Genomic DNA, 12175 nt, shown 5'->3' with positions numbered 1-12175 from the left:
GGCACCCGGAAGCGCTCGCGCTCCGGCCGGGCACCAGCGGGGAGTCGGGCCGGCCTCCCGGACGCGCCAGCCCCGCCTGCCAGAGCGGCCGCGGGCGGGGAGGCGCTTGGCTCGCCCGAGGCTCCGCCCGCCAGACCGCCGCCCGCGAAGGGCAGGCCGCCCCGGGGGGAGAAGCGGCTGCCGCGGCCCCCGGCTCTGGCGGGGGAGGAGCCGCGGCCCCGCCTTCTTCCCCCGCCGCGGCTCGGGGCTCCCAGGCAGGGACGCCCCCCTCCCGCCCAACCGAGGCCCGGGGGGTGGGGGGGGCGCGGCGGGCGAGGGCCGGAGGCCGGAGGGAGAAGCGGGCGGGCAGGCCCTGCGACGGCGCCCCCGGGCAGCGGCGCCGGAGAGCGGGCCGACTCAATCCCGGGCAGCAGCCAGGCGAGGGCGGGGCAGCCCCGAGCCAAGTTGTGCTTGCGAAGGAATCCAAAGGTCGCCGAGCGTACCTGGCAGCGGTCACCTCGACACACCTGCCCGGGGAAACAAAGTCCAGCCACACCTGGGAGCAGCGGAGGAAACGCCTCCTAGCACTCTCGGTGGAAGCCGGCCCTGCCCCTCCGGTTCCCGGAGGAGTTCTGCCCAGGCTAGGAATTGTCCTGGGTCTCTTCCGCCTCCTTCCTTTGGGCCCATTGCTCTGATCTAGGGCGATTGGTGGCCGTGATGGAACGTTTCACGCGTCTTTCGTGGTATCAGCTGTTCCCCGCGGGTTTGCCTTCTCTCCATCCGCTCTGCCTCTTCATGCTGAATCCTTTGGGAAGACTGACCTTGGAAGGAGACCTTGTGCATCGCCTGGGAGGGGCCTTCTAAGATTTGGTGGGGGACAAGAATGAGGGAGAGTAAGGGGTCCGGGGGGGGGGTGTCTCTGAGCTTGGTGGTTTTCTTGACTCAAACCTGGCAACATCTTCAGCACTGCAAGAAAACCACCAAGCTCAGGGAGCCCCCAGGACCCCCCCCCCAATTCAACTTGCAGTGCTACACATATTCTCCTCTAGGGATGATGGAGAGTCCCTGATAGGGGAAGAAGAGAAGGGGAAGCTATCATCAATATGGTGGGGGGGGGGGGTTGTCACATCGCTCTCCATCTTGTCCTGCCCCCCATCCCCCCTGCTAAAAGGAGCTCTGTTTACACCCCAATTTTTTAGGATTGCGGACCATCAACAGGTCTCTGGGAGCTCTGAGGGAGGCACCATCCTACTGTGCACCCGAACACCTTTCCGAGGGTCTTTCTCTCTTTCTCTCTTGCTGGCAACCGAGGGAGAAATCCGACATGCCAAAGAAGCAGGAGGGGGAGAGAGGTGGTCAGCCGGAGCCTCCTTTTCCCATGGGGAGGGGGACCGTCCACCAGACAAAAGCCCAGAATCCGCTGTGCCCAGTCTGAGGCTCATCAACTGGAACCTATTGCCCACCTCCCAAGGCAGCCACCCCCAGGTTCTCCCATTCCCTTCAGCCACGGGGGTGGGGGGTGGGGGCTCAGCGGGGCCTCTGCCCTTGGGGTCCCTGTGCACCAGAAGAAGGAAAGAGCACCCCGCAAAGGGGTCTGCAGAGAACAGGGCCGGGTGGGCTCTGCATCTGGCCAGAGCAGCAGCGAATCTGCTCAGCATTTCCCAGCCCAGCCGCCCGCCTCTCCTCTTTCCTGGGGAGATCAGGTTTGGGTCGGGGAAGACTTGGATGAGAACCGCATTGCACAAAGAAGCTTCTTTCATCCCCGTTAAACATCTTGTGAGCAAAGCGGATCATCTCAGCGTCAAAATGGTGCGGAAATGCCCCGGGGTCGTTTGGTTGCTTGTCTCTTGGCTTGTTTTATTCTCCTCGGCGCGTCCCGGTGCGGGTGAAAAGGTGCCCAGTCGGGAGCGGGGAGGAAAGCGGGGAGGAAAGCAGCAGCTCCCAGCCAGCCTCGCCCAAGGGGAAGAGCAGCGCCGTCTCCAGAGCAGCCAAATTCCGACGTCGCCGCCGGTGGAAGAGGAGGAGGAGGAGGAGCGCCGAGCTCAGGACACAGCTGCGGGGCCGGGGGCCGGGCAGACGCCCGGGAGGGCCGGCTGCGGAGATCGAGGGCCGGCGGTGGGGAGCGGCAATTGGGGCCGGGGAGGGGGGGGGCGGCCCGCCTGACTGCCGTTGCCCTGCCCTGCCCTGCCCGGCGCTGTCCAGGCCGGGGTCGGTGCTGAAGCGCGCTCTGGGTGCCGCAGCCGCGCGCGGCGCTTCGGGCGAGGCCCCCGGGCTGGGCTGGGCCGGCCGGGCCGGCGCTAGGGCGGCGTAATCTGCGCTCCCCTCCCCGCGAGGCTTGCATTGGCGGCGCGTCTCCTCCCGCCTGGCTGTGCGAAGTCCTCGCCCGCCCGCCCGCGGCTCGCCTTCCTGCTTGGCGCCTTCGCTGCTCAGACTCCCCGCGGCGGCACCATGTCCAGCACCTTCGCCCGCGCCCTCTCCGCCCGCAGATCCGCCGCCCTCCTGGCCGCGGTGGGCGCCGCCGGCTCTCTGGGCGCCGGCTTCCTCTTCTCCCGCGACTCCCTCGGCCCCTCGGAGAGGACCAAGCGGCGCTTCTACCCGCCAAGGTAGGGCTCCCGGGGCGACTGGGGACGCGGCGGCCCCCGGGAGGGCTTCCCCGGAGCTGCAGCAAAGGGCCTGGGACGCCGTTGCGAAAGGCAACCCGGACCCCCGGCCGTGACCCCAGGAGCGCGCGGCTCCCTTAGCTCCGGCGCCGCAAAAGTGACCTTGGCTTTGGCCTTTAGGCACGACCAAGAGGGAGTCTGCTTTGCCCCTGAGCGACCCCCAGAAAAGGGGGTCTCCCCAGGGCAGCCAACCTGACTCCTGCCTCCCCAGACGCCCAGGGTGGCTTCCTCTCCCCAGCGCAGCTAAAGAGGCCGGAGAGAAACGCAGCAGTCGGCTTATGCTCTGGAGCCCTCTCTGCCTCAGCTCCTCCCGGGCCTTCTGGGGGCTTGGCGAGCTCCAGGTGTCCCTCCCCCACCCACAAAACAGCGCCAACCTCGGGGTGATTATCCTCCCAAGAAGGGCCCTGGAAGCATCCCCCCACCTTGGGCCAAACCGGGCAGTAGAGCCTGCCAGAATCCCGCCCGGAACAGGGAGGGGCCAAGCAAGGGTGGCAGGTGCCAAGCAAGCCGAGGCTTCTGGTGCAGCTTCCTTATCTGCAAAGGAGGAATGGAGCCCAAGCCCTGCCCACCTTTTGGGTTGCTGCTGGAGAGACCAGCCCGCTGCAGGCTGTTCTCTCCCGAGAAAGAGCCCTGCCGGCACCGGCTGTGGTGGTGGTTCCAATGGGAGGGAGGACCCAGAGCCCTCCCAGCACCTCCCCAGCCTCCACCCCTTCCTCAAGACACCTTAGAAGAGTTCAAGGACCCTCTAAATTGGCACTGAGGTCAAGGGAGAGCAGCTTCCTAAGCAGATTAAGGGAGGGAACTTAATGCAAGCATTATTCTGCGGCAGGATTGTGAATTGGGGTCATCCCACTTGCTTAACTACTCCAGGTTGATGTGAGGTGTCCACCCGCCTCAGAGGGAAGGGTGAATCAGCAGAGAAGGGAGGATTCTCCAGCTTGTGAGAGGCAAGAGCCGAGACACCTGGCACCAGGAAGTAGGAAGAGAGGAAAACAAGCCTCCTCTTAGGTGGCCCTTCCCAGGATGGTGAAGCAAGGCAGAGTCCATGTGACCTGAGATTGAACCACCTTGAAGCGCAGGTGCTTAGACCAGCCAGCTTCTCTTATTTGCCGTTCTGGGCAGTGCACCTTGCTAAGTACAAGCTGCCAAATAACCAACTCCCCACTGAGATAATTTACTCAGTTTGCTGTCTCTGTTCCTTATTTTTGTTTCTGATGGTATCTTTCTAATATTTTTACTTGTGACCCATTGGGAGTCAAACACATACAAATCTAATAAATAATATTTTAAATAGAATTGTCCCAGTTTGACCTTAACTGGGCACCCTCTGCCTGCTAGTCAGCACTTAACAAAGCAGCTGATCTTCACTAACCTGCAAACTTCCCTTGCTACCAGTCTAAACCAGTGGTTCTCAGTCTGGGGTCCGTAAACCCCAGTTGTGTGCGTGTGTGTGTGTGAGAGAGAGAGAGTGATGTCACCACAGGGAGTCTGCAAAAGCTTGAAGAAATGTTATAATTTAAATCTTGAGTGAAGCCTTGGGTATTGGAGCCCACAAAAGGTATTTAAAGGGGGTCTGTAGTGAAGAAAAGGTTGAGAACCACTGGCCTAAACTAAGCATCTTCCAAGGGAGAGAGCCCGAAGGAAGCACCTTGCAAGCAGATGCCATGGCAATTCTCCTGCTCTTTGGGCTGATGGGTCCAGATTGGGGGAAAACTCTCTGATGCAATAACTTTATTCATAAACTTCTATTAATTGTAATAGTCCTAGTGTCTTCCACGGTGGTACTCAACCTGCAGCAGATATCCAATGCTATAGCCAGCAATACTAAGTCACTAAGAGGACCTGGGAGCTAGTTTGGTTAAGGCATTAGGCTAGAAACTGTGAGAGTGTGAGTTCTAGTCATGCCTTAAACACAAAGCCAATTGGATGACTTTGAGACAATCTGGTTTCTTAGCCCTAGGAAGAAAGGGGAGGCAATGACACACCAGCAAGTCTTGCCAAGAAAACTGCAGGGACTTGACCAGGCAGTCCTCAGGAGTCAACACTGACTCAAAGGCACCAAGAAACAAAAAATAGCTGGCGACAGAAGACAGAGAAGCAGAAAATTTAATTGCTCACCATCCATCCTTGGATGGAAACAAGATTGGCTGCACATTAACCGTTCCCATTCTTGTTGATCTCTCCCCTGTCTCTGTTGCTGTTGTTGCCATAAAAGTGTATATGCCTGGCTGTGGAATAAGGGAGGAAATACTAATTGAACACCAATACAGCTAAAGATGAACTAACTCTGGGCTGGGGATGGGACAAAGGCCACGGTGTCAGGTTTCCCCAGCAGAAATAGGAGGCTACCAGGCCTCACCAGTCAGGGACAAGGGAGGGAAGACCCAGTGCTGCTCCAAGGGCATCAGAAAACCCTAGAAACGGAGGAACAGAACAAGTGTCCAAATGAAGGATAGAGAAAGAAAAGATGGGAATGGTTCAGGCCAAAAGGCACAGCTCTCTTGTCATTTTCACCCTGCTCTTTCCACCATCTCCCACAGTGCTGAGTACCCTGATCTGCGCAAACATAACAACTGCATGGCCAGCAACCTGACACCTGCCATCTACGCTCGGCTCTGTGACAAAGCCACAGCTGCGGGCTGGACCCTGGATCAGTGCATCCAGACTGGGGTGGACAATCCCGGACATCCCTTCATCAAAACAGTAGGCATGGTGGCAGGAGATGAGGAATCCTATGAGGTGAGTGCGGAGAGGGCCCACCTTCCCTTGCCTATCAAGCCCTGAGCTTCTGTGGGATGATTGCTAACCAATGGCCCTCTTGGGACTCCAGGTTTTTGCAGAGCTGTTTGACCCTGTAATTGAGGAGAGGCACAATGGCTACAACCCACGCACCATGAAGCATCCCACCGATCTCGACGCTCGTAAGGTATGCTAACTAGGGGCCTGCCTTGACTGCAAGGAAGCTCAGTAGGACTTTATTAGCAAAACTGGTCTTAGAATTTATCACCATCCACCCATCTTCTGCAATGAAGGGCGGGGGGGGGGAGGGTGTCCTCTCCAAACAAGTCTTGAATCTCCTAAATTATATCACAATGGGGAGCGTGTACTGTCAGAAAATTCATTCCTAAGATGCAATGCTAGCACAGCAAAATATAACTTGACAATGAGTGGAAAGAAAGAAGGGAAGGAAGGGAAGGAAGGGAGGGAGGAAGGAAGGGAGGGAGGGAGGGAGGAAGGAAGGAAGGAAGGAAGGAAGGAAGGAAGGAAGGAAAGGTAATCTTTAAAAATAGAAGAAATATAATAAATAATAAACCAAAGTCCATAAACACTCTAAAAAAGAATTCAACTGTAAGATGTTAATGGAAGCCCATCAGGGAAGGAGCCTATTTACCTTCAGCCAAAGGACCAGCACTGCGCCCCTCCAGAAGGACCTGCCCTTAACCCCTCACTTCCCAAAGAGAGGATCTATGACTTGCTTCTCCCACAAACTTCAGGCAAGTTGGTCGAATTCTGGTTACAGGAAACCCAATGCCAACTCGGGGACCTTGAGAGTTTAAATCAGCCCTTTAAATGACCTGTGCAGGGTCCACAGCACAGCACAATGTGCTCCCAAGCCAGGTCTTAGTGACATTTGCACAACAGAGTAGAGCAACGGTCTCCAACCTTTCCTGATCACCAGACTGACAGAGGCAGCAGGTGGTGATGGGGTGGGGGGAGGTGATGGTTTCACGTGTACAACCTAATATTGTGCATGCACAAATGGAGCTGGGACCCCTGGAGAAGAGCTTGTGCCATTCGTCAAATGAGTCGTGAGCCACTGCGGCAAGGTCTTCCTAGCCAAGGTAGGGCTGCACCATGGCCTCGGCCTCCTATTCAGGCTGGACTCCAAGTCCAGGAGGACACACACACCCTCCCCAGCCCTAGTGACCCTCTACATATTAAGGGGTAACATTAGAGCAGGCAGAGACTCCTAGTCAATCACCCAGAGTGTTGTTTTGCTTGGGATCACTTTGAACTGGTTCTGTCCCATCCAGAGTCTTGTCGCCTCCAAGCCTCAGGGCAGGATTTCAGTGACTTCTCCAGCATGGCTCAGACTCATGGCATAGAGCTCGTTTAATTGGCCTACTGATTACATTGAGCCCTAAACGGTTGAATGAATTCCATGATGGCTTCAAGTAGATCTTCAAACTAGAGGGAAGATACTCTACCAGGCAGAGGCTACTACTAGGCCAACCTGTGGAACCGGCTGCTGAAAAAGGACTGGGACCATTGCAGATGAGAGCCCCCAATCTGTAACCCAAGTGGATGGTCCAGAAGGTAACCAGCAAAGGTCACTGAGAGGCATAAGAGAACAGGACCGTTACACTCCCCCTGCCCAGGTCCTGACAAAAGACATCTACAAGCGTAGCCAGAGCCAGAGCCATCCATGTTCAGGGCTGAGCTCAAAATCCAGGTGATTCGTTTCCTCTAGAGCCTTTCCCACTGTTGACTCAAGAATTTTCCTTACAAAAGGAAGTCTGGAAAACTTCTCTGACTTGTTAAAGGCTCAGGAACCCTTTTGCTTCAAGGGGATCACAGCCTCGGCACACGCTTGTTTCAGTACAATTCGGAGTGAGTGCTAAAGGCAGATCCTGCTCCTGGGATAGGATGGGATGGGATGGGAAGGTCAAGGCTGGGTGCCTGATGGAACTCTGCTCCTTCTTAAGCCTGCAGGAACTTCAAGCCAGGAACTCTTTCCCAGAATCAGCCGTGGCCTTAGGACAAGTATTGTGAAAAAGTGATAAGGGGGCTCAACCCAAACAGGGATAGCAACAGCTGTGAGCTCAAGGACACAATATTTGGTGACTCTCCAATGTGGCTGGGCCTGTAGAGGGAGGTTTTAAGGGTGAAATAGTTGACATGAGCATCTGCAAATGTTTTTGTCTCTTCCTCTGACAGCCTAAATGCAGAAAAAACTTGTTCTGGATCCCAGCAATTCTGCATTTGCCTGGTGATTGTTATTTAATGCACTTATATTTAGCCAGCTATGTAGGAGAGGGGGATGCTGGCCCTCGTCAGGTAGGGGAGGTGGGTCCTGAAGGGTCAGAAAATGTTAATGCTGGTGCAGTGAATGCTCATCTCAGAGTCTGATAAACATAAACTGAATGCATCAACCCAAAGAGATCTGGAAGTCACAACAGTTTTTCTAAAAAGACAAAAACAGCTGATTGCTCTTCTGCACACGAAGCAACTCACCTGTCCAGCACAGCCTCTGTTGCTTCAGGGACTAGCCTGTCAAATAATACTGGTTAGATGTACACTTACGCGCCCCTTCAGGAACCCAAGGTATATCTAATATAATCTCCTTCTATTCCCCAACGACAACCCAGTGAGGTTGGCTGGCCAGGTGGCAAGGCTGACCCAAAGTCACCCAGGGAACTTCTATGACGTGGGGGGTGGGGGGACAGAACCTCCTTTTCCTGCCACCCCAACGTCTCCCTGTCACAGGCCGGGGCAGGGCAGCCTTTCAAGCCCCAGCTCCTCTGGGCGCTGCTGAGGCCAGGCTGACGGGGGAGGCTTCTCCAAGGCCAGGCCCCAGATCCCAGAGCACGTCACACTCTGCAAGGAGACACAGCTTGGTTAAGAGCTGCCTGGGATGGGATCCTCGTTGCACGAGGCATTTAAATAGATGGCTATTTGATTAAATGGAATGAAATTAAATCCATGGCCTTTTGCCAAGGATGCTGCTGCAATCTCTTCGATCCTACAGTTCAAGCTCTGGGAATCCTACAACTGCAGCCTCAGACCCTTGTTGGGGCGGCACGGGGAGCTGCATCCCAGAGAAAAGCTTTAGGGGAAACAGTTGCTTTAAAGAGCAAGAAGAAGAAGGGCGTGCATAAGCTCACCAATGTGCCTGCCGTCCATGGTTGTTGTTGTTTTTCTTATATGTATCCAGATATTTATAGCTATGTTTTTACTTATACCTATTATCTTGTAAGCAATTGACAAATAAATAGAATGAGGAGCTCAGGGGACCTTTGGGAGGGAGAAAACCAGGGAATGACATACTAGACCAGCCTGCCTCAGCCTGCCCAGCTGCTTCCAAGCAAAGGAAGCATGAGCAACAGGCGCATGTTCTGAGCACAGGACGCTTCATGGAAAATGCTTCTGCTTGGGGCCAAGGGCTTGCCCCCCATTTCCATGACTGCAGTTCCTCCTCAGGAGCACCTGTGCCAGCCAGGCCAGGGTGCCACCTGGCAAGCGGGCCTTTCCTCTTGCTCCCCCTGTGAAAGGCCCAGCGCACCTAGCTTCCACCTGGGACCTGGCTTCCTGCCAAGCCCTGAACGCAACGAGATCCAAGACCCCTTGTCTCCCTGAGGTGTGACCAGCCTCGTCTTCCTCAGATCAAGGGCGGGCACTTTGATGAACGCTACGTCCTTTCCTCCCGGGTCCGGACTGGCCGCAGCATCCGTGGCCTGAGCCTGCCTCCAGCGTGCACCCGGGCAGAACGGCGGGAGGTGGAGAAAGTCACAGCAGAAGCCCTGAACGGCCTGACCGGGGAGCTGGCGGGCAAGTACTACCGCCTCAGTGAGATGACGGACAAGGAGCAGGAGCAGCTTATTGAGGTGAGTGTGCCGGGTGGGGCAGGGCCCGGAGTGGACCCTCCCGAGGTGGTGATCAGGCCCAGCTAGTGGGACCTGCAGGCCCAGGTCACCTGTTGTCTGGGAGTGTGTGTAACTTCCTGCAAGGCCCCGCGGCTGCCAGACATCACACCGTTTCCTCAGCCCACCTGGTTGCAGGCAGCCGCTATGCCCCGGGACAAAATTCAAGGGAAGCATAAAGAGACCCTAGCAGGGACGATTATCTCCTCCTCCTCCTCCTCCTCCTCCTCCTCCTCCTCCAGGACCACTTCCTTTTTGACAAGCCGGTCTCCCCTCTACTGACAGCAGCAGGCATGGCTCGCGACTGGCCTGATGCCCGAGGAATCTGGTAGGTCTCCATGGATGCTTCTGATCGGGACAGACCAGGCTGGGCGGAAACTCCAGCCCCAGGAGAGGTGTCTCCCTGTGCAGAGGTCCTCTGGGGCATGAAGAGTGTGGATTGGTGGGGGAATGGAGCCTTTCCCGCCACCGAATAAGAGCTGCTGAAAGCTGCGCCAAGATTGGTGAAGACCAGAGGAGGCTGCCCAGGGAGGGAAGGGAGATCTCACCGCAGCCAGGTCAGTTGGCGGTAGCCTCCCCTCTCCTCATCAGCCTCTTGACTCCTGCTCAGGCACAACCATGAGAAGACCTTCCTGGTCTGGATCAACGAGGAGGACCACACTCGCGTCATCTCTATGGAGAAAGGTGGCAACATGAAGAGAGTTTTTGAGAGGTTCTGCCGGGGTCTGAAGGAAGTGAGTCATCTCCTCACTGGGACCTTCTCAAGGGGGCCGAATCAGAGGCTGCCAGAGAAGCTGAAGGGAAGGGGCTCCGCACCGGGGAAACCGGGTTGGGCAGGTGGGCAAAACTGGGGAGAAGGTGGTCAGAGAGCCCTGGCTTAGATGGATCCACTTACACTTTGCCTTTCCTCCCGTGACCAGGTAGAGCGTCTGATCCTGGAGAAAGGCTGGGAGTTCATGTGGAATGAAAGGCTGGGCTACATCTTGACGTGCCCGTCCAACCTTGGCACCGGCCTGCGTGCTGGAGTTCACATCAAACTGCCACTGCTGAGCAAAGTAAGGACCAAGGAAAAGAAATGGCCCAATTGCTCTGAATCCTTTGTCAAATCCCGAGAGTCTCCTGTCCTTGGCGGAAGGCAATCTCAGTGCTTTCCCCCTCATCTTTTGACCTCACAAAACACACCAGGCACCTGGTTGTCCCACCCCCAAGCTTTCAATGTGATATTGGATTCTTCCCCATCGTGCTCCTCTCTATCCAGGACCACCGGCTTTCTAAGATCCTGGAGAATCTGAGGCTGCAGAAGCGAGGCACCGGCGGTGTGGACACAGCTGCCACAGGGAACGTCTTTGACATTTCCAACTTGGATCGCCTGGGCAAATCCGAGGTAACTCCCAGGCTGGGCTGGGTGCAAGTGCCCTCTCTTGCCTCCCCTTGCTTTTTGCAATGCCTGCTCGAGTCATCCAGACCACTGTGGGCCTAAGGCAAGGGCCCTGGGAAAGGGGATGCCTGTGGCAAGAAGGGCCGGGAGGGGGGGCTTCCTCCTTCAGAGCTTGGGGGTGACTTAGTACCACACAAACAAACAGCAGGCTAGACCCAACGGCTCCAGCTCAGCCTCTGTCTCTTACCACCCTTGCTTGTATTCCCATCCTTGGCAGGTTGAGCTGGTACAGCTGGTGATCGATGGTGTGAACTACCTGATTGATTGTGAGCGGCGCCTGGAACGAGGCCAGGATATCCGCATCCCAGCCCCTGTCAGCCAGTCCCGTGGCTGAGCTCAACCAGACCCTCCAAGGCTTGAGAGATGCCTGCATGCGTAGTCTTGTGGCTCTAACTGTGTACCCTGCAGCAATCCCCATAAAGTCCCAATTGCTTGGCTTCCTTTGGATTGCAGCTATTTTTTCTGCCCATCCCTGGGGCGGGGGGGGCAGCAGGCAGGAGGAACCTTCTGTTCCAAATCCCGGGTTCCCCTTCAGAGGATGACAAAGGGAGCTCGAAAGGCTTGGGAGGGCAAACTGATGGGCTGGCAGATTGGCAAAGCTGCTCCTCTGCCCCCCAAATGTAGGGCAGTGATGGTGAACCTTTTTGGCACTGAGTGCCCAAACTGGAACACATGCGTGTGTGTGTGCCAGAGTACCCGGAACCCGAAGGCCAGACATGTGCATGGACTTTGAGTTTCCGGCACAGGCATGTACACTGGCCAGGTGGTCTTCAGGTTTCCAGTGCTCTGGTGCGCATGAAGACCAGCTGGCCGGCACGCATGTGCTCACCAGAAACCGGAAGAGTAGCGGCAATGGTGCGCATGCCCACAGAGAGGGCCCTGCGTGCCACCCCTGGCACACGTGCCATAGGTCTGCCCTCACGGATCTAGGACAAGTAGCAGAATGCTGGGGACAGGGGAGCCATGCATGGCAACTGCAACCCAGCAGAAGGCAGGAGGGCAGCCACATCTGAGGCTGCAGAGGACTTGTGCAATCCCTGCTGACAGGGCATCATGGCCAGGACTTCCCAGCTCATCAGACTAAGGAGCTGGGCAAGCCAATGGGCAATGCTTCTGCCTTGGGATGGCTGACCCGATGGCTGCAGCTGTTTCCCCTGGCCTGGGCCATTCAAGTTAAGTTGAAGCCCTTGGGTCAAGAGATTTGAATCCTTCCTCAGCTGATGTCCCCAACATTTGCTCGTCTCCTGGACCCAATCTAGGATGGGAGTATCAGGGTAGCCAGCCCCCCAAGAGGACAAGCTACTATGGACCATTCCCAGAAAAGAGACAAATGGGCTTGGGGGGGGCGGGGTGTCTCCTGGCCTAATGTGGTCCTTCCTGAGTAAAGTTTCACTGTGTGCAACCAAACCAGGAAAGAAAGGGGGGACGGAAGCTTCAGCGGGGAATGTGCCCTCCTC

The 12175-nt window shown here is 56.5% G+C and overlaps 1 protein-coding gene across 1 annotated transcript; it reads left to right on the top strand.

Annotated features, from left to right (window-relative positions):
• Nucleotides 1-1991: 1991 nt before the first annotated feature.
• On the top strand, nt 1992-11155 carry CKMT1A (creatine kinase, mitochondrial 1A). The gene is made up of 9 exons (XM_026709463.2): nt 1992-2582; nt 5180-5378; nt 5470-5565; nt 9023-9244; nt 9523-9608; nt 9891-10014; nt 10201-10335; nt 10539-10664; nt 10936-11155. Exons 1-9 carry the CDS (start codon nt 2428-2430, stop codon nt 11050-11052), a joined length of 1260 nt encoding a protein of 419 aa, XP_026565248.1. The 5' UTR covers nt 1992-2427; the 3' UTR covers nt 11053-11155.
• The last annotated feature ends 1020 nt before the right edge of the window (nt 11156-12175 follow it).

The sequence above is a fragment of the Pseudonaja textilis genome, chromosome 13 (assembly GCF_049901715.1).
Source record: "Pseudonaja textilis isolate UNSWEBS1 chromosome 13, rPseTex1.2, whole genome shotgun sequence".
Taxonomy (NCBI): Eukaryota; Metazoa; Chordata; class Lepidosauria; order Squamata; family Elapidae; genus Pseudonaja; species Pseudonaja textilis.
The sequence above is the reverse complement of the archived record's forward strand: the minus strand, read 5'-3'. Positions and strand labels throughout refer to the sequence as shown.

What these genes read in the sequence shown, in the direction of transcription:
- CKMT1A (XM_026709463.2), top strand. Translation starts at nt 2,428, where the DNA reads ATGTCCAGCACCTTCGCCCGCGCCCTCTCCGCCCGCAGATCCGCCGCC. An exon ending in AGCAGGAGCAGCTTATTGAG is followed by an intron (nt 9,245 to 9,522) that starts GTGAGTGTGCCG and finishes CTCCTCCTCCAG; the next exon opens with GACCACTTCCTTTTTGACAA. An exon ending in AACTGCCACTGCTGAGCAAA is followed by an intron (nt 10,336 to 10,538) that starts GTAAGGACCAAG and finishes CTCTCTATCCAG; the next exon opens with GACCACCGGCTTTCTAAGAT.